Source organism: Chrysochloris asiatica, unplaced genomic scaffold, assembly GCF_000296735.1.
Source record: "Chrysochloris asiatica unplaced genomic scaffold, ChrAsi1.0 scaffold00110, whole genome shotgun sequence".
In the NCBI taxonomy this organism is placed as follows: Eukaryota; Metazoa; Chordata; class Mammalia; order Afrosoricida; family Chrysochloridae; genus Chrysochloris; species Chrysochloris asiatica.
In genome coordinates, this window is record NW_006408628.1 from 8,240,383 (window position 1) to 8,262,817 (window position 22,435).

The 22,435-nt window shown below is 40.2% G+C and overlaps 1 protein-coding gene across 1 annotated transcript in view; it reads left to right on the forward strand.

Annotated features, from left to right (window-relative positions):
* ARPC2 (actin related protein 2/3 complex, subunit 2, 34kDa) overlaps positions 1–22,435 on the forward strand; it is a 37,638-nt gene that overhangs the window by 9,269 nt on the left and 5,934 nt on the right. Inside the window, exons 3-7 of the mRNA XM_006867801.1 lie at positions 833–867; positions 2,338–2,450; positions 10,727–10,772; positions 14,327–14,513; positions 15,094–15,187. Of these exons, the coding sequence (XP_006867863.1) occupies positions 833–867; positions 2,338–2,450; positions 10,727–10,772; positions 14,327–14,513; positions 15,094–15,187 (475 nt within the window). The remainder of the gene's footprint in view (positions 1–832; positions 868–2,337; positions 2,451–10,726; positions 10,773–14,326; positions 14,514–15,093; positions 15,188–22,435) is intronic.

A 22,435-nucleotide genomic window follows, 5' to 3' on the forward strand; every position in this document is an offset into this window, starting at 1 on the left:
CAGTTCATACCAACTATGCACTCCAGCACATTAACCCACAGTGCCACACCAGGACTCCATTTTATAGATGAGTACTTGTAAAACAAAGACTTAAAGGCATTAATGTGTCCCAAAACATAAACCTGATGAAAAAAGCTAAGTTGGAAAACTTTTCTGGACTGTTCTCTGTAGTGTTCTTTGGTGCTATGCTTTCTGTGCAAGTTCAGAGATGGAATTCAGAATCAAACAGTAAAGCCCCACAACTAGGATTGAATCAGTCAAGGGTTTCTTTCCTAAAGGATAATGGTAAATATTTTGGTGATGTAAAGGGAGAAAGAATGATGTGTAGGGAATTTAGAGATTATCTAGATTGCCCAATACTCTGAAATAAGAATAGAATTTGCTGTTATGTTTTATGACCTGAAGTCATCCTTCACTTTTAATTAAAACCATTCTGCACTATTAACAGTTAACCTACTGAATGTTTTTATCCTAATGGGGAAGCATTAACCAAAAGAGGGCATTTTGTTGTTTGTGTAAACAGACCTAAGTATATTCTGTTCTTAGGGAATTTAGAATGAAGGTGAATGCCAAGAATGTTTGACAGCAGCTGAAAAAACAATAAAGGGGGAAAAAAAGAAGCTCTAAGTGCCCTGGTTCCTTTTCCATTCTCTGCTTTAAGCAAGCCCAAAGGTTTGGGTGCATGAGAAAGTGGAACTGTGTACTTGGTTCAGCAGTAAGCTTAAAATTTGTACAGAAGAGGCCAATCCTAGATAAAGACCATTTCCAAGTTCCCTTGAAGACAGGCCACAATAAGGTTATCTTAACTAAGGGACTTGGTTTTGTTTTGCAGAAACAAACCAGAAGCAGTAGAAGTAACATTTGCAGGTAAGTATCTTTATATCAACCCTGTTAAGCCACAATATAAAAAATAGAAAAGAAAATTGTTTCTAAAATAAGCGTTGCCGGTTTGGGTACTATCATGCAATTGTTAAGTCTTTTTGAGGTTCTTTTCCTATGAAAATCCATCAGTATTTAATCCATCAGTGACTAACATTGGATTTAAGTTAATTGTGTGGAATTATCTGTTGATATTTTAGATACCTTGGCGTGAAATTTGTGGTACCAACTAAGGTTGGTTTATTTTATTTGATTACGTTATTGTCTTCAGGTAGCCAATCGCTTTAGTTTCCCTGGCACTAGAGTAGTAGGGAAACATGAAAATGCTGGAAGCTTGTTTGTCAAGTTAGAGAGAGGTGTTATAGTGTGTTCAATTCCTTATAAAACGTCAGGTGTTAATACTATTTATTTACTTGCTATGTAACCTTTTGAAGGAGCTCTGGTAGCATAATGGTTCCAAATCAGACTGCTAACCTCAGGGTCAGCAGTTCGAAACTACCAGCTGTTCCAGGGAGAAAGATGAGGTTTTCTATTTCCGTAAAGATTTACAGTATTGGAAACCCTGTGCAGGATTGCTGTGAATCGGAACCGACTTCACGGCACATAACCACCACCACCATGGAACCTTTTAAGGAGTTACCCAACCAGCCTCTATCAAATGAGGGAGTTTGGCTAGATGATCTTGGAAGAAAGACTTTGCAGCTTTGAATTGCTGTGCCTTAAAGGCCAGGTACCATCTTTCTCCCCTCTTGCTGACTAGCAATGTTAGCTCTCCCTCTGTGACTCTCATTGGTGTTGTTAAGTGCCGTTGAGTCTAGCTCCCTAAAGTAGCAGCACTCAGATCCTACTTTTAGGAGATGTATAGGATAAGTCCCATGATTTGCAGGAAGATAGAAAGCAGGTGGGAGGAGCGCTATAGGTTGAGAGAGACTTGTGAGAAACAAATACGTTATGTGGACCTTATTTGAATCCTAAAAACAGAACCCTTCTATACTTTACCCTCTAGTGATGGATTCTGAGGTATTTATGGATGAAATAATATAAATCATCAAGGGTCAGAACTTTTGTCTGGATGGAACTGGATTGGCCCTGGTTTGATCATTGTTGAAGATGCATGGTGGGTGTGGGATTCCATAGTTTTTTGTGGGGTTTTTTTGTTTTAACTTTTAACACGAAACTGTTCAAATTTCTTTAAATTTTTTCACCCCTAGCTGTGATTAAGGTCAGAATAACTTTGTGATTTTAGAAAAGAGCCGAGAGGTGGATGCTGAGCATTTCTGTCCTGGTGTTGCTGCTAGTGTCCCACATGGATTTAAAAGAAATACCACTGTACTATATGCCTTCTTATTGGGGGGGGGCGCGGGGGGTGCACCTTCCTTGTGGCCTGCAACAAGGAAGTTGCGTACGGATATTACTCCCCATTCCCAGGTTGAACAGTCTTGTTTGTTTCGGTCACAGATTTTGATGGGGTCCTCTATCATATTTCAAATCCTAATGGAGACAAAACAAAAGTAATGGTCAGTATCTCTTTGAAATTCTACAAGGAGCTGCAGGCACATGGTGCTGATGAGGTAAGTTCTACATCATTTCATTTTCCTTTGGACTCATATCTTCTTCTACTTTTATGTGGAGTTTTTCATTCATAGAAGATTCATAGCACACACTCCTCACTCACCCCCCCCCCCACCTTCAGAGACTCTTGACTTTATTTCCTATAATGATGTAAAGAAGGGTGTTTCTTAAAAAAGATTTTGGCTCTTTGCCTGCATTTGTCTTACTGTGAAGAAATAAAGATACTATCTATCAAAGCATACTAACTTCATCAAAATCTTGAAGGAATGAGTGAATGCCTTTGCCTTTTTTTTACTTTCTTTTTTTTAAAGTTATGTTCACTGCCAGGATTTTATAAGTGGTAGCATTTGGCTAAATGATCTTGGAAGACTGTTGTTATTATTAGGTACTTTTGAGTCGATTTTAACTTGTAGCAGCCCTGTGTAACGGACTGAAATGCTGCCTGGTCCTGGTATCCTCATAATCCTTAACGTTTGAGCCCTCTGTTGCAGCTCCTGTGTCAGTCCATCTCGTTGAGGGTCTGTCTTCCTCTTTTTCACTGACCCTTTACCAACCATGATTTCCTTCTCCAGAGACTGGACCCTGCTGATACCACGTCCCAAGTTTGTGAAAATAAGTCTCATCGTCCTCACTTATAAAGCATTTAGGTTGTACTTCTTTCAAGACATTTGTTTGTTCTTTTGGCAGTCTATGGTGTAATCGGTATTCCCTGATTTTAAACTATTCAGTATACCCTTGCTCTAATCAAATGACTGCCTTTTAGACTGTGTGCAGGTTCTATATGAGTCTCATTAAGTATTTTAGAATTCCTGTTCTTCATAAGGTTACCCATAATTTGTTATAACCTGACCCACACATTCAAATGCCTTTGCATGGTCAATATCCTCTGCTTTCCTCTAAGATCCATCTGACATCAGTAGTGATACCCATCATTCCACGTCCATTTCTGAATCCAGCTTGAATTTTTACCAGTTCCCTGTCAGTGTACTGATGCAACCATTTTTAAAATAATCTCAGTTGGTATTCCATCAATTCCTAGAACATTGTTTTTCAGTGGCTTTAATGCAATTTGGACTTCTTCCTTTAGTACCATGAATGTGGGTCATCAGTTACTGTTAATACATTGACTATGTATCCCTTCATCTTCTTATATTTTCTGTGTCCTTCAATATTTTGCTCATTTGTTAAGTACCATCAAGTTGGTTCCGACTTACGTATAGGGTTTCTGAAGAACAGCTGGTTAATTTGAACACCAACTGTGGTTCAAACCGATCTTGAGGTCAAATGCTTGTCCTACAGCACCACACCAGGACTGCTTATTGCCTGTAGCATCCTTTAATATTCTAACTTGATGATTGATTTTTTTTTTTTTTCCTTCAGATCTTTCAGCTTGAAAAATACCAAGCATCTTCTTCACTTTTGGTTTTCTAGCTCTAGGTCTTTATACATTTCATTATAATATTTGACTTTGTCTTCTTGAACTGCCCATTGATCTTCTATTCAACTCTATCTTTTGCTTTCTTTATATATGATATCCTCTCAAGGAGCTCTGGTAGCATAGTGGTTACGAATCGGGCTGCGAACCTCAAGTTCAGCAGTTCGAAACTACCAGCTGCTCCACGGGTGAAAGATGAGGCTTTCTGCTCCCATAAAGATGTATAGTCTCAGAAACACTGTTCAGGGTCGCTATGGGTCGGAACCAACTTGGCAGCACTTAACAATAACATTGTCTCACAACTTGTTTGATATTCAGTCATTTCATTCACTGAATTAAAGTTATTCTTGAAATGGTCTCTAAATTGAGGTGCGATATACGCAAGGTCATATTAATCTATCTTGGTTGATGTTTGATCAGTTTCAGACTTCAGAAGTTTTTGGGTTTTTTTAAATCTCAGTTTCTTCATTTTTGGTATTAGTGGTTGGTGTATAAATTTGAGTAAGAGCAGGCTACAAACTCTGTGAACAAATTTCATTGTATTTTCATTCCATCTTTCCACAAACTTTTTGAAGCCCCCTCATAGTAGTTGTATTAACTAGTCTCCCTTGTAGGCGTATCACTGACAGCATTGTCATTCAGGATGAATCTTGAAATGTTCTATTTGACTCTGAACGCAACACTGGTGCCCTTCAATTTGTCATTCCCAGTTTAGTACACCGTATGATACCTGATTCAGGTAGCCAATACCTATTAAGTATTCCATTTTATTTTTGACAACTTCTGAATTTCCTTGATTCATACTTTTTATATTCCATGTAGTAATGTTCCATTACTAGTGGATGTTTACAGCTAACTCTTGTCATTTTGAGTCATACCACATCAACAAGTAAAGGTTTCAAGCGCTTTACTTAGTCCACATCATTAAAGTTGACATTACTTTGAGGAGGCAGCTCTTCTCTGGTTGTATTTTGAAGGCCTTCCAACCAGAGGAGCTCATCTTCTAGCTCTGTTTCAGACAGTGTTTCACTGCTAACCATAGGTTTTCATTGGCTATTTTGGGGGCAGGGGCAGGAGAGACTACACCACCAGGTCCTGCTTCCTAGTCTGTCGTATTCTGTAAGCACCACTCAACCTTGTGTTAGTTTCTCATTCAGAAAGTGTAGGCACATATCTTCCCTTTAAAAATTGTAATTTTATGTTGTTCAGAGGTGGCCTTTAAGGATCTCTTTCTTCTGCCTTTATCTGCCTTAAAGGAAATAAGGCTGTCCAGACATTCTGAAACTCCTGATGCCTTGTTCATTGGCTGCTTTTGATAGCTTAAGTAGCAGGTTTGGTTCCTGTTGAGCTATATTTGCTCTGGGGAGAGCCATTTATGGAAGAAAAAAACGCTGTTACACCAGCGTGTACACATTGTGGTTGGGTCTCAAAGCAGGAAGTATGACTCAGTTCCTGAATCATTTTTCAGAGATCTTCGCTTTAACAAACTAGGTCCTTATTATAATTGTTGAATGATGTTACAGATATTCCTATTATGTCTTCTTGAATAAAAGTGGTAGCTTTTGAGTTAAAAGTGTATTAAGGAAAAGGCTACTTGTCATAAGGAATATGATCAGAAGTTCAATACATTTTTGGTACAGCATTGCCCATAACATAAATTCTAGGGAAGGAGAAAGATACAGAGAATTTGAAATCAGGATACTTGTACCTGAAAAAGAAAAGCTTTGAGAAGAATACCTAATCATACAAAGAATATGAAGAATTCTTATGCCAAATGGAGTAGCTAATCCTTCTCTTTACCAGATAAAAAGAAGAAACAGGGGCTCTATTACCCTGACCCTACATTTAAAGCAGCTAGAAAGTAACTTTCTTAAAAGAATTGTTAACTTTTGAACAGACAACAGAAAAAATTGTGTCATTGTCCTCCTTAGACATTACTTTCTCTTTAGAGGTGTAAGTATAAGAATAATCCTTGGAAGGGAAAACAAATGGTGAGCTAGATTTTTTAAATCTCCTTTCCATTCTGTGCTTTTTGTTGTTGTTTTTTGCACTGGAACTCTAGAACATATTGCTATGCTGGTAGCTACCACAGAACCAACGCCCTTCCCCCACGCAAGTGGGTGGAGTAAGTAGCGTTCTGGGTTGGAGCACAGTACTCAGTACACAGTCAGTGGCTCCCTGGGGTGGGTAAACAGTAACCAGCCTATGATAGCCATAGAAAGCTTGTTACTTTGTCACAGGCCTTAGGCTGCTAGGTTGAGAAGGTCTGATGAGTGATAGGTTGCCTCCACCATTTCCTGGTGTCAGCTTGGAAGAGGGACACAAGTTGAGAAAAGTAAGTCATGGCTAAACGTACAAGTGAAGTAAACCAGGAAGCATTGGCTGGCTTTGCCAAGGGGAGGGAGCAAAGAAGTTGAATATGGTATAAATTTGGCTCTGAGAACTTCATTGAAATTTCTGAATGTTAACTTATTATAAGCTTAGAATTAAACTATATCTTATTGGTGTTGTTAAGTGCCATTGAGTCAGTTCTGACCCACAGCGATCCTGTATAAGGTTTCCAAGGAACGGCTGCTGAGCTTGAACTGCCTACCTTGTGGTTCAAACTGACCTTGCAGTCCAGCATATTAACCCACAGCATCACACCAGGACTCCAAACTGTATCTTGTTGTTAAGTATTGTGGAGTCGCTTCCGACTCATGGAGACCCTGCACAGGATTTCCGAGGCTGTAAATCTTTACGGTAGCAGAACGCCTCATCTTTCTCCCACGGAACCGCTGGTAGTTTCGAACTGCTGACCTTGAGGTTGGCAGCCCAACTTGTAACCACTACATTACCAGAGCTTCTTTATCTTAGGAGCTTTGATTTACCCTTCGACCAAATACCAAGTACACACACAGTACAGAATTAGTATGTTGTGACAACATGCTGGCGCACCCTTTTGTGACCCCTAAGACATATATCACCCACCAGTATTTTCAACCACTTAGGATTCTTGGAAGCTTCTGTCTCAGTTGTAGTACATATTATGCCTAGCATGTGTAACTGCCTGAATCTGAAGTTATACATGCTAGGCATATCCTACCACCAGAAATCACTTTTTTTCCCCAAAACTCTGTTCAAGAGAAGTAGTATATGAGAAACCTGGAGGTCAATTCTCTGTGCCCCCAACACACTCTGATTTGAGCCCTGCCATCTGGTCCCTCTTCTATACAAGCTGCCTCCTCGTGGGCATGTGATCAAATGGGAGCTATAGCCGGCTGTTTGCCTTTATATAAGAAAGTGTTCCTACTTTGATGCCTGTCCTATTTATCCAAGTTTTACAGATAAGAATACATCTATAGGAGTCCTGGTGGGGCACTGTTGTATAAGCACTGGACTGCTGATCGGCTTGAACTGTAAGGTTAGCAGATCAAACTCACTAGCTGCTCCTTGGAAAACCCTATACAAAATAGCTATGAGCCAGAGCCGACTTGACAGCACTTAACAACCGCATAGGAAAATGGTTAAATTAATAAGTATGTGGAACATTAAGAAATAGTGCTCAGTGAACTAACTATATGTAGCTATGACTTTTTAAGTTGTTTCCAAAGAACATTTAAGCATGAGAGTGGGAGGGTCACATGTGATCATTTATTCCAATATAACATAGAGTATATACTGTATTCCCATTTTGTTTTTAATACATAGAGAATACATTGAAAATAAAGGTACCCTCGTGGCTCAGTGGTTGAGCAGTTGGCTGCTAATTGACAGGTTATCATTGTTGTCAAGTGCCACCGAGTTGGTTTCAACTCCTAATGACCTTGTATGGGTTTCCAAGGAGTGGCTGGTGACTTTGAACTGCTGACCTTGCAGGTCAAACCTCAAGTGCTTTTCCTATGCTACCAAACTGGGTGGTGGTTTAAACTCACCGATGTCTTCGGTGTGAGAAAAGAAGAGTCTCCTATAAAGATTGTAGTCTATGGGGCACTTCTACTCTGTTATATAGGATTGTTATGATTCAGAATGAATTCAATGGCACACACACCACCACATTGAAAATAAGATCAGAAGACAGACACTGATCCTCACTCAGGTATTTGCTGCATGTCCCTGAGTGCTGGCACCAAGAACACAGCTGTGACTAGTCACACCCTGGTCAAGGGGGATCCTGTGCGCTGCATGTGTTCACAGTGGTTTTCTGTGACTGGTGACAATCTTTGACTGATTATCAAAACATACAAAAGTTTGACATTTTCCTCACGTTTCATTTAATTGCGGTTAGCAGTCCTCATATTTTCCTCACGTTTCATTTAATTGCGGTTAGCAGTCCAGTGTTTATACTACGGCACCACACCGGGACTCCATTTTAATTTGCTAACTTACCATAAATTAAGTATTGAGGAGAGTTTTTGTTGTAGTTTGGGTTTCTTGGGGGGGTTTTGTATCCCACACAATACTTAGAGGCAGATTCTTGTGTTGGTAAGATGGTATTCGTAATTAACTGGATGCCTATAGCTAGAACCCTACAGTCTGATACCACTGGTGCATCTTGGTTTGTCAGCTTCACGGCCCTTGTTTACCTTCCATGGCCCCTTTCCTCCCCTTTTGTAGTTGCTGTTAAATGCCATCGAGTCAGTTCTGACTCGGGTTAGTAATGAGCCTAGTCTGTCTGTGTTTTGTTTCTTGGCACTGTGGGTTAATACTGCTCATCAGCTGCTCCTCAGAAACCCTGTACAGGATCGCTGTGAGTCGGAACTGACTCGACTACACTTTACAGCAATAAGCACCAGACAGTTAATAGATTGTTAATGGCTTTAATATTACTTTGTTTTCTCTCTAGATAGCTGCCTTTCCTTCCAGTGCTTCATGTGTTCATATAATAGTTAAGAGTCAAAACTGTTTCTTCCAAATAGAAATAGTTTGTTTCTTAAAAAATATCGGGTTAGGAGCAGTTTCTACCAGGTGAAACAGTCACACTGACAAAGAAGAAAATAGGAGGCATAAAAGGATTCTTTTTAATGTTTTATTGTGAATTATTTGATAGTTTACAAGGGAGAACATTAGTTATACGTTCATCCTATCGTTTATTGTTCATTGCCATGATTACAATCCCCTCCATGCATCATTAACCAACCAAAGCCTGCCCCCCAGTAGTCAGCACACAGCCCCTCTCCCTCTCTGGGTCTACAATCACCAGCCGCTCCATCTCTTCACGTCATCATCTCTGCCTCCATCTCTGGCATCACTGCTTCTCTGGGTACAGTCCCACTTTCTGCTCTTCTTCCTTGATAATGGTCCCAGGGACCTCTGCTCCTAGACTGCAAAGTCAATCACTCCCCTTCTTTTGCTACAAAACGTCTACCTTTACATTTCCAACCCACACAATCAGTCCTGATAACAATTATTCACCATTGTACCACAAGAGACCTATCTGCAACTCCTTTCAACATCCCCGTCAAGACAGATTGGACACTGATCAGTGGAGATTCATCTTCCTCCACGCCCTCTGGATCTAGGCTCCCTCTTGAAAGTTTATAAGCCACTTCTTGCCTTTGTAGCCCCCTCTCCCCCATTTTGGGTAGCCAGTGTCCAAGTTGCCCATCCCTGTCTACTCTGTGTATGGAGGGGGGTGGACATGATCCTCACTGTAAAGATTTGTTCTCTTTTGAACTACTGCATCCATAGGTGTAGGTCAAATTCATCAAATTGTATCAGATTACTCTTTTTTTCCTCTTCTTTCTTTTTCTGGTTGAGCTCTGATCATCCAGTCATTGAAGCCAGGTCAAGTGGGTATTATCTGCAAGTGTGGATATGCATATGCCCTCTCTTCTTATCAGCTGGATGCTTCACTCTCCACTCAAGTCCTCTGTGGCTATGTCACTGACTCTGGGCCCAAGAGTCCCCAGGCCATGCACACTGCTGGCTGACCAGGTCTCCACCCAGGCTCACAAGAGTCTATTGAACGTTGTAGGGCTCAGCTCGCAGCTTCATTGCTGTTTTTCTTTCCCTCACTTCACCTTATTGGTGATGAACGTGGTCACCAATCAGAGCGTGTATTCCCATTGAGTCTTCGTCTTGGAAGGGGTTTGCCATGAGGGTACCCGACCACTTGGCTTGATGTCTCCTGGGTGAACTACCGCATATTCTTATAGTAATAAGTTGGACTGCTTATATATTGTTTTGTATTTTTCCTGTCGGTCTTTCTATAGGGTTTTGAGAATGTAACTTTTTAAAACCTCATCTTTCTCCTGCAGAGCAGCTGATAACTTTTGAAACAACAGCCTGCCTGGTCGTTAATAAATAGCCTAACACTTACTTAACCACTGTACCACCAGGGCATCTTTGGAAGAGAATGTTGTTGTTGTGTATCAACTCATAGTGACCCTCTATAGGGTTTCCTAGGAGCAGCTAGTGGGTTTGAACCACCGACTTGTGGTTAGTAGTCCTGTGAATTCTAAAAGACTGAAAGGGGGGTGCCTTGATGGGAAGGCAGACCCTGGACAGATCTTTGAAGTGACTTGTTTGGTCACACAGGTAAGTCCATTTCCCATCTGTGTCTAGTTTTTTACCCACTAAATGAAAGGAAAGAAGCTCTAGTAGCATAGCAGTTATGAATCAGGCTGCTAACCTCAGGGTGAGCAGTTCGAAATTACCAGCTGTCCTGTGGGAAAAAGATATGAGGCTTTCTGTTCCCATAAAGATTTACAGCCTCAGAAACCCTGTACAGAACCGACTCCACAGCACGTAACAACAATGAAAGGAAGAGTGCTGTTTGGAAGAGCTTGGCACATACAGTGCTATATAAATAAGGTATCTTGGCCTTTGGATTAACATATCTGTTCTTTTATTTTCTAGTTATTAAAGAGAGTGTATGGAAGTTTCTTGGTAAATCCAGAATCAGGTATGTAGTAATATAAGTGTGTGAATGGAATGACATGGAAAGAAACATGTTTCTTTTCCCTGTTTTTTAAATTCTTTTTGTTTTTTAGCGAGCTCTTAATATTCATTTTATAATACATCTGCATGAGCCCCATTCCCACTTCAACTCCCTCCATGAAAATAGTTTTTAAGAGGCTCAGTGACTGGAGTGTATGAAATTTTGATTTTTGACAAATGCTTGGGTAGCACCAGATGACTATCTTTCAGCCTGAGGACTACTTGGTACATAGCAATTAAAATGCCTTTTCAGAAGAGTACACCAGCAGTGTACCTCTTTTCTATTTTCAAGTGATTTGAACCTAATAGATGCTCTGTAGGTTATTCTCATTCCAGAGGAATTGAAAGGTGGCATGGCCCCTTGGTGAGAACAGCTGTATTTTTACAGCGTTAAAGTATTCAAAGTGAAAAAAACGGAATTGTATTTTTATCCCTATGATTAAGAAGTATGTTTCAGTGTTTCAGAATTCTGAGGCATTTGGTCAGGCCCCAAATTGAGGGTGCTTCTGCTTCAAAAAGTGTTGCTATCAAATCAATTCTGTCTCGTGATAGCCCGTGTATATCAGATAAAAAGTGCTAAAACAATGGAGGGGATTGTAACCGTGGCAGTGAAATGATATACAATAGGATGTATGTAAAGCTAATGTTCTCCAATGTGAACTATCACATAATACACACTAAAACATTAAAAAAGAAAAATTAAAAATCATTTTTTTAAAGTGCTAAAATATGCTAAGCTCCATATTGATGGACTGAATGTATCACAGAAATAAAAGTCAAAGATAAATGACACTTTAGGCTTAAAGAGGAGTCACGTAATTGTTTTTAAAAAATAATGAATCAAATCTAGAACAGAAAAATCATGTATCATGCTTGTCACAACGCAAATCACAAAATCTCAACTGAGGCATAACATGTAGAGCTTATGTTTCTGTCCCTGGGCATTCTCTTCTTCCACTTACTAAAACACAAATTTCATGACGTTGTATATACCCTGTGTTTGAATAATCGCAAGATAGGTTGTTGTTAAATGCCGTCGAGTTGGTTCCCAATCACCATCATCACAGTCTTGTGTGGAGTTTCCCAGGAGCAGCTGGTAAGTCTGAACTGCCAGCCTTGTGGTCAACAGCCCAGTGTTTACCCTACAGTGCCACATTAGGACTTCAGTATATTGAAAGATACTCGAATTTTTCCTTGAACAAGAAAAAGCCCCCTCATAAAAGCATGTGCAAGTGGCTGCCCAGTTCCTCTCTTTCTACATGTGTTATCTAGGCAACTATGGAAAACTCAGCAGGCTGGCTTAGATTGTTAACTTTTCTTTTCCTCGTCAATCATACCGCCTAAGTCTTGATCATATCCTAACCCTGTGCAGGATCACTATGAGTCAGAACCGACTCCACGGTACTTAACAACAAGCCCTCCTTAAAGTCTAGCTTGAGCTATGATTTTATTTTGTTTGCTTTACTTGGTTCTTAAATTTAGCAAATCTCAACTCTTAAGTATTTTTCTGTTTAATTTTCTGGTAGTCTATTTACTTCTTTGGAGTGGTGATTGGTATTATTTTAATACTGGTGAGCCAGAAATGTGCTAAACACTATCTAGAACAGAGATTTAGACAGTCCAGACCCTCCTAGATTCAACAAAAAACACAGACCTCAGGAATGTTCTTGGGAAGAAATTAAAATGGTAGCACTAGGCAGAGACTTGAGATATTGATTACCCATTGTGTTCCAGGCACTTTTAAATACTGTGCATTCTTTTAATTCTCGCAGCAGTCTTCTTCCATCTCACCATTGTCTTTTTAACAGATGAGAGAATTACAGAGGTTAGGCAGTTTTTCTAGGGTCACAAAGTGACTAGGCTAGGATTTAGACCCAGTTTTGTTTAACTCAGAATAGAGGTGCCTATACCTCTGGTAGCGTAGTGGTTACAAATCGGGCTGCGAACCACAAGGTCAACAGTTCAAAACTACCAGCTGCTCCACGGGAGAAAGATGAGGCTTTCTGCTCCCATAAAGATTTACAGCCTCAGAAACCCTGTTCAGGGTCGCTATGGGTCGGAACCAACTCCACGGCACATAACAACATACCTCTGTGGTGTCCTGGTGTTATGCTGCAGGATAATGCACTGAACCTAAAGGTCAGTTTGAACCAAAAGGTCAACAGTTCAAACCCACCAGCCTCTCCTCAGAGAACCCTACACAGGATCTCTGTGAGTCAGAAATAACTCGACAGCACTTAACAACAACATACTGTATTTGACAGGTCTCTTGACTTTTTATTTACTTCCTTTTTACATTGTAAAGTGAGAACAACCTTATCTGGCCTACCTACTTCAAAGGATTGTTAAGAAGACAAATGAAATACAATACTTTTTTAAGTACTTCAGAAATTTTACAGTATACAGATAAAAGCTATTGGGATATATGAAGGAGCTTCCAAAGTTCAGGAAAATATAGAATTAAAAGATAATGGACTGCTCTGTAAACCTTCACTCAGTTCACAATAAAAAAGTTTCCCAAAAAAGAGAATGGAGTTTTTCCCTAAATTTTTTTGAAGCTCCCCTATACATGTAAAACCGGATATTTAGGTTTTTTGGAGTCCTGGTGTGGTGCTGCAGGATAAGCACTGGACTGCTAACCTCAAGGTTGGTGATTCAAATCCAACAGACACTCCTTGGAAACTGTGTGGAAACCCTTCTCTGTGAGTCAGAATTTACTCAACAGCACCAAACAGCAGCAACATTTAGGGTTTTCTGTACCCTGCCTCTCCCTACACAGCTTTTTAATGGCATGTTGAGGGGGGATTTACAGTCTATGAACACGATCTATTCCTAAGGGTTTCTGTAGCTCATATTTTTAGATAAATCAGCACAGGTGTGCAGATGGTTCTTACTGGTGGTGCCGCAGGTTAATGCGCTGAACTGCAAAGTCGGTTTGAACCACAAGGTCGGCAGTTCACATTCAACCAGCTGCTCCTGGAAACCCTGTACAGGGTGGCTATGGCACCAACTCAAAGGCACTTAACAACAAGTACAAGAAAAAGCTTTTGAAGACTTTCAATGATTTAAAAACCGCGCTTGCCACAAGGGATTATAATGAATTAGTTGCAAGTAGTTGGTTCCATAGTTGATTGTTAACAGAAAACTGGTAACTGTTGATCATGTTGGTACTCGACACATGAAAACCATCAGAGAAAAATCTGTGACTCGTGTCACAGCTTTTAACAATATAGGAGTGGCTTCAAAAAGTTGGTAGAAAATGAATTTGAAAGGTAATGGTATTTTTCCACAAGCTTTTGAAGCCTCTCATATTTTCCCTTCACCACTATCTCTGGAACACTACATTGCTAATCACATTTCCTAGCATATGACTTCCTTCCATTTCACATTTTTCATCAGTAATTTTTTATATTGATTCAAATTTTTGCTTAGTATTCATTGATTAGCTGTATATGTTTATGGGGATTCTAAGTATAACTGCTGGGTTGGTTTGGTTTGTTTTGTTTTGTTTCCCTCCAGGATACAATGTCTCTTTGCTATATGACCTGGAAAATCTGCCTGCCTCCAAGGAGTCCATCGTCCATCAGGCTGGCATGTTGAAACGAAATTGCTTTGCCTCTGTCTTTGAAAAATACTTCCAATTCCAAGAAGAGGGCAAGGAAGGAGAGAACAGGGCAGTTATCCATTATAGAGATGATGAGACCATGTGAGTACAGAGTTTGGTCCTAAAGCCTGGCTATGGCTCACAGACCCCATACTCAGTGTGTGAATCCCATGGAAGCATTTTTCTCATCAGATTCCTTATGGCAGAACATAGATGGTAAAAATAAAAATAGACCAGTTCTCCTAGTCTCTGGATACTGAGAGTTGACAAAAGATGAAAAGAGATTCTAGTGCTTTCCTTTAAAGTACCTCTATTCTGAGACCCCTTAAAGACTATCAGAAGCCAGAGGGTAGCCATAGACTAGGTTACTACAACTCTTAGATTATCTTCATACTGTAAACCTCATGGTAGAGAAAGAAAGTTTTTGGTTTTTTTTTAAGTATAGTTCTGAGAATCACTAACTAGAGTCCTTGTCATACTGTGTATTAAAGTTCACTTTTGGTCATTTCCATTTAGTCTCTCTTAAGCTGTGCATTTATTGGCTATACGTGCCCTAGTCTTGTTGGCATGTCTTATTTAATTAATGAAGAGATTCCTGACTTTAATCTTCTACACGTGTAGGTTGTTTTGGCAACATCCCATTCTGATTCTGGACTTACTCTCATGGGTTTTTTCCCCTCAGGTATGTTGAGTCTAAAAAGGACAGAGTCACAGTAGTCTTCAGCACAGTGTTTAAAGATGACGATGATGTGGTCATCGGAAAGGTGTTTATGCAGGTATGGAGTGGGTGTCTTCTGGGACTATGGGGGACCATGGTATGCTAATCTAGACTGTTGTACAAAAACACTCCGTAAGCATTGAATGTAGAATGAACAGCTCTTTGTTGGTTTTGAGACTTGAAGGTTCTATTAAACAGCCCCCCCTTTTTTTAACCAGTTCTACCCATGGAAGATAGGACTAGAGGATGACCTGAGTAATAGGCATCATACCTTCAATATGAACTTCAAAAAGTTCATGGACCAATGGAATTAAAAAACAAAACTTTTGAAATGCCCTTTGTTTTTCAACATTAAGCTTTGTCAAGATAAAGACATGTTTGTAAGCTGGGATCTCACAGGCTCACTCGGTGCCATCTAGTCCATTTTTACTCATAGCAGCCCTGTCTGTGGTTTCTGAGGCTGTAAATCTTTGGGAACAGAAAGCCTCAGCTTTCTCCTGTGGAGTGAGTGGCTGATGACTTTGAACTGCCAGCCTTGGCAATTAGCAGTCCATTGCTTATCCTACAGCACCACATCAGGACACCAGCCATTTGTTGTTGTTGTTAAGTGTTTTTGTGGGTTGTGACTCAGAGCAACCCTATATAGGCTTTCCAAGGAACAAGTTGGTAGGTTTGAACTGCTGACCTTGCAGTTAGCAGTCCAGTGCTTACCCTACAGCCCCACACCAGGACTCTACCAGCCATTTAGTCCATCCTGAGGAACTGAGGATCCTGGTAATTTAACCATGTTATTGCAATCTCTTTTACATTATTGTTGTTAAGTGCCGTCAAGTTGGTTTTAACTCATTGCAACCTAGTATAAGATTTTCAAAGAATGATTAATGAATTTGAACCTCCGACCTTGTGGTTCAACCTGACTTTGCCTTCTTGTATTTATCCTACAGCGTCATACCAGGACTCCTTTTACATTAACATTAGAAAGCAAAAAGATGTCAGAAGGAACCAAATCAGGACTAAGGTGGATGCCTAATGGTTTCCCTTCAAAATTCTTGCCAAATTGCAGTTTGATGAGGGGATTGAGCCAGGAATATTGTCATGGTAAAGGACTCTAGTGAAGCTTTCCTGGTGTTTCTGCTGAAGCTTTGGCTAATTTTCTCAAAATGCTCTTCTGATAACTAAATGTTACTGTTCTTTGACCCTCCAGAAAGTCAGCGAGCAAAAAAAAAAAACACCTTGGGCATTCCAAAACATTCCATTTGCTGTTGATCACCCCTTGGTGGCTGCTGCTTTGATTGTGCTTGTCTTCAGGATTTTAGTGGTTAATGCCTGGTGTCATCACTAGTTAACAGTTCTTCAAAGAAATACTTCAGGATCTTGATCCCAGTTGTTTAATATTTCCATTGAAAGATATACTCTTGTCCACAGCTGATCTAGAAGCAAGAGTTTTGATAATCCATCAAGCAGAAAATGTGTTCAACCTCAATTTTTTGGTCAGAATTGTGGAAGCAGAACCAATTGAGATCTCTATGGTTTCTGCTGCTAATCGTTATTGGTGTTAAGTGCCCCTGAGCTGGTTCTGACTTGTAGTAACACCCTGTATGGGGGTTCTGAGAAGCAACTGGCAGGTTTGAACTGCTTACCTAGTGGTTAGCAATCCAGTGCTTTTACTACATCACCACATCAAGACCCCATTGACCCATCAAGAATTTTTTGAAGACCCTCTCATATGTCTGAGTATTAAGCAGCTTTCCTGCCATGTGGGTTTGATTTAAAGCTCTGTCAAGTTTCTTACGCACTGTATTTTCCTGATTTCAAGACTTTGTTTAATCATAGGGTCTTTTCAGAATGAAGAGTCCATAGAAGATTCTGAAGTAATGGATGTCACCCTCAAATGAAGATAAGAATAGTAGTGGGTTTAGTAGGACTTTTTATAATTAGATTTTTGACACAGTTGAACTTAGCCATTACAGACCCATGTACCTTTGTCATATTGTCTGCTAGCCGGTTGCTGGCTCCAGGGCTATGAGAGCTTGTTGGTCAATTGGTATCCAGGCGGATTTCTTCTGAGATGGCTTAGTTTTCAAGATCTAGCTTGTTGGTTATACTCTGAAAAAAACATGCATTCATTCTGTTCTTTGGCAGGATGAAGAAGATATAAGGCTTCTGAGACAGAGTTTTTTTTGCCAAGATGAAAGATACTTGTGCATCCTCTCGTGATGTTACTTTATTCAAGAGGGCTTCACAGGGTCTGTGGAAAAATGGAATTTTTCCACAAACGTTTTGCATCGCCCCCTCTTAAGTTTCTAAGTTGTTGTGAAGTGCCGTCGAGTCAGGTCCAACACATAGCAACCCTGTATAGGGTTTCCGAGGAGCATCTGGTGAGCTTGAACCGCCGACCTTGCAGTTCAAACCACTTTGCAGTCTGGCGCATTAACCCACAGCACCACACCAGGACTCCAGCTTCTAAGTGGCTAGTGATAATTGCCCATTTGATCCATCTCTGGTGACTTTGTGTATTTTGTTTAATTAATGAGAAACCAGTTTAGGAGTCCCCATGCAAAAAAATTGGGGACTACACTTTTCAGCATTTTGAGAGTACTGAATGTTATGGAAGCTTATCTCTTGTCCACAGACTCGGCCTCTAGACAAGCATTTCATGGGATTTTATGACAGGGGAATTAAAAACGGTAACTTAGAAATTGGGCTCAAGTCAGACTGACAAACTAATTTTAAAAGCTATGAGGTATATATTTAGATTTGGCTGATTTTTTTTTTACCAGTCTTGTTCCATTTTACTTTAGGAGACATTTTAGCTTATTTATACTTTAAAATAAATAATTTTCTTGGAGAACTTACTAGAGATTTGTTCCTTAGGGGAGAATCTTGTGTATTTTTTGCATATGAATTTAAGCTCCCTCAAAGTACATGTGCTGGGGCACTTGTTTAAAAGGGAAAATAAAGCCGCCTGCATTTTTGTACTAGCAGTATCTCTATTTAGTGACTGAGCTGGCGCCATCAGGCCCATATGGTGTCTGGGAATGTGAAAAGGCTGTGCTTGGGAAGCTGTCTGTCCTGCCATTCTCTCCAGGTTCAGAGACTGGGCTAATGGACTGCAAAAGACCATAGGGTACTGGATTTATTTTGCTGAGCTTTTTCCTTAGCCTAGCAATTTCAAATATCTAGGAAAAAAGAGAACAGTGGATGACAAGCACAGAAAGTTGTGACCAGAGGATGCCGTTTGAAGTTCTGCATGGTCATTAAACTGCTTGCTCACAGCCTTGTCTTTCCCTTGCCGGCGTGCACATCCAACATGATCCAGGACACAATTCCTGCATTTGTCCTTTGGTAGGCAGGCTGAGGGATGCTTACGTATCTTCAGAAAAAGACAAGGGAGTTTCCATTCCCCCATTCACTTGGAGTGTCCTAGTGTGTAGTTCAAGGTGAGCACTAGAGAAAGTCTAGTCATCGCTTTGCGAAAAGAAAATTATAATTTCAAAGCTCATTCTGTGAGTGCAAGCAGTAGGACCATCACGTACGCTCTGACACATTAGTTTGGTGAATAATCCTTTCCTGTTACAGTATTAGATCTTCAAGGCAGTCCAAGAATGAAATAACTAAGACAGGTGGAGTGGAAACCACTTGTCTCCAAAGGTTCAGGAACAAGATACAAGTCATCAGCCTTTTTTTGTTGTTGTTGTTGTTAGGTGCCATCGAGTCAGTACCGACTCATAGCAACCTTAGGCACCACAGAACACTGAAACACTGCCCGATCATGGGCCAGCCTCACCAGTGTTGCCACGCTTGAGTCCATCGATACTGCCACTTGGTCAATCCATATCGTTGGGGGTCATCCTCCAGCCTTTTAGGCACTAGTAAAGACTGTAGCCCCTTTATTCGTGTGTAGCTGTATCTATAGAGTAGATTGCTTTAACTGGAAACACTGCATCAAAGGACAAATGTGCCAGTAATTGTAGATATTGTCAAGCCTTCCTACATGAGGGTAGTACCATTTCCTCCCCACTACAGTGCATGAGCATGCCCGTTTACCCAGAGTGAAGGGTCAGACTTGGATTCCTGCCAATCTGAGCTGGTAAAAAGTATACATGCATTGGTTATTAACATGAGTGAGGTCAAACAAATTCTTTTCAAAGCCTTCTTTTTTCTTTTTTTTTTCCTTTCACTGGTATCTATGTTCTCTTGTGCGGTCAAACATCTATTAAAAGCCAGTTTTGTTTTTCTTTTCCTGTGAACTATCAGTTTATGTCCTTTACCCATTCTCCTAATTGGATTATTGATGTCTTCCGTTTCTTTATATAATAGGGAGATTAGGCCTTTGCCTGTGATAAATTGCAGACATCTTTCTGTTTGTCATTGAACTTGTTTTGTGGGTTTTTTTCCATGCAGAAGCTTATTTTTCATAGTCAAGTTGATCAGTCTTCTCTTAGGGCTTTTAGATTTTGAGTTATACTTAGAAAAGACTCTCTCTTTCCAAAGTTATAAAGGAACTTACCTGTGGTTTTTTCCTGGTATTTTTACAGTTGCATTTTTCATCTGTTTCGAGTTTCTTGTGATAAGCACGTAGTATGAAAGTGAGTCTGTTTATTCTCTCTGGCTACCCAGTGGTCCGAGTAGTAATGATTTAGAAGCCCATGTTTGCACCACTGATTTGCGATGTCAATGGCAGCAGCAGTGGGCTCGAGCTTGACAACAACTATGAGGATGGTACAGGACCAGGCAGTGTTTCGTTCTATTATGTATTGGGTTGCTATGAGTCAGAACCAACTCAACGGCACCTTACAACAACAAATTCCTATATATATTTTGAGATTACTCTTAACTATTTTGTTCTAAAGACATCCTAACCAGCAGGAGAAGCAATAGGCAGTATTGCTGATACAGATGTAAGGAATGGACAGGCCTAAGAACACGGATAAGATTTAGGGGGTGTTTGAATTTGTATATTTAAGTGTTATATAAGAAAGGGGACCAAACAGAGAAGCAAAGACAGATATCCAATTGACTCAAGGATAATGCCAATCTATTTGCATATTGTTGACCAATGGTCTTAAATATATTATTTTCTGTGTAAAAAAGGCTAATAAACACACTTCATGTATCAGTGAATTGGAACCTTAGAGACACTTAACAAACACAAGGAAATGCTAGCAAGGGAAGCAGATTCACATTGGGCCCTGCTGGAACACAGAGTAGAACTGTTTGTTTCTTTTTCTTTTTTCAGTGGTTGAACTTGGGTATAAAGAGAAAATTCCACCCAATGAATGTTAATATCCCAAAATGTTTTAATGTATATCATCATATGCTGGGAGAGGAACTGTAACAGCACGTTTCGTTACTGATCTGGTGACTCGGGTTCTCTTCTGATTGATCCTTACTAAAAAAAAATGCTTCAGATTGCAAAATCGTTTGAACTACAAGGTCAGTGGTTCAGGCTCACCAGCTGCTCCTTCGAAACCCTTTATGGGGTCACTATGGGTTGGAATCGACACGACAGCACTGAACAACATAAAAATATGTTTTTTATTTGAGGGTGGAGAAAGGATGTTCTTGTATATGAGCACCAGTGTGGTGCTATAGGTTAAAGACTAGACTGCTAACCACAAGTCAGCAATCCAAACCCACAAGCCACTCTCAGAACCCTTATAAGATCACTATAAGTCTGAACCAGCTCAACAGCACACAACAACAGATAAAAAAATACACTTTTGTTTTTTAATTGTGTTCTTTATGGTCTTTCTCTAAATGATACATGAAAGTATCTAATGATCTGCTGTCTTATTTACAGTTAACTATACTACTTCCCCTCGTTGCAGGTGTTCTATCTGCCCTGTTAGCAAAAAAAGAACTCTTCCCACACTTCTCACCAGCCCCAGGTATAGGCAATGGAGGACAAGCAAAACGAATCAAGAATTTTAATTTTTCTACTAGAATCTTTTTTCTCTCTCTCCTTTTTAACTTCAAAATCACTGAAAGAGAGGAAAAAAACTAGCCTGTTTCCTTCTCTGAAATCCTTCTCACCACCACCCCCTCAACGAAGAAGAAGGGGGCAAAAAAACGATAAAGAAGTCTTAAACTTTTACTCCTGGGTCACCAACCCCTTTGAGAATCTGTTGCCAGGGACATACTGCACACTCTGATAATTTTGAGTATGTGTAGCTGTTGTGACATGGTTTTCTGTAGCAGTTAAATTACAGTAATGCGGAAAACTTGAGAATGCTGAAACCTATGAGTTTTATAGGTTGTGTTTTTAGAAGTATCCAGATTTCTCTCTCTTTCTCCTTTGGAAGAAAAAAAGAGTCTTTGGAAGCAATCCCTTATTTGTTGAAATAGTTCGGGGAACTACTGTTGATCTTCTAAGACTAAAGAATAAAACCAACAGGATTTAGAAAACTTCCTAACCTCTTTGCAGAATGAAAGATGTTTTCTTGAGAAGCAGGGCAGCCTTATTTAGGAATTTCCATTTTAAATTATCTGGACTCCTTCCTTGCCTCTTTAATTACTTTTCTTTGGTGAACAGTATTCCAAAGAGAATGTAAATTAACCCATCATATGGTCATTTCTTCCAGCCGTTAAAAGCCAAAGAGTGCTAGTTCAGGGGGCAATATTGTAACAGGCTGGGTCCTGACAAGGCATTAGGACTCTTCAGTGTTACCCTTCCTTTGCCTTCAACTTGCTGTTCAATGTATATTCTTCCTACCTGCAGAGAGTATCGTTGTTCAGTGCTGTTAAGGCAGCATAGAGTTTCCAAGGAGCAACTGGTGGGTTTGAGCTGCCAACCTGTGGTTCAGAATCTAGTGCTGATCCTGCAGTGCCATACCAGGAGTCCAGGATTCTACAGTAGAGGCATGTAAGAAAGGCCTGAAGCCTGAGTGAGAAAGAAACCAGATGCCCCTGGCTACTGGATTTGAGTAGCAATAGAAGCATTTTCCAGATAGGACAGTTGTGTAAGAGTACATGCCCTAGGAGATCTTGTTGTAAGGTGCCATCAAGTCAGTTCCTACTCATAGCAACACTGTGTATAGGGTTTCCGAGGAGCAGCTTGTAAGTTTGAACTGCCGACCTTGCAGTCCAATGCTTTATCCCACAGCTCTACAGAAAATCTTGGGAAGGTCCTTAATTCCATTCTTCTGTCGTCATCTTGAAAGACCCACCCAATGAATTAGAATTTACTGGCCTCGCTGGGGAATCTAGTTATGTTTGGGGCCGTCTGGGTGAGAGAGGAATGTTTTTTATGCTTTTCTATTTAGATAGGAATGTGCAGATTGTAAAAGCAGGAGGTTTAGAGATT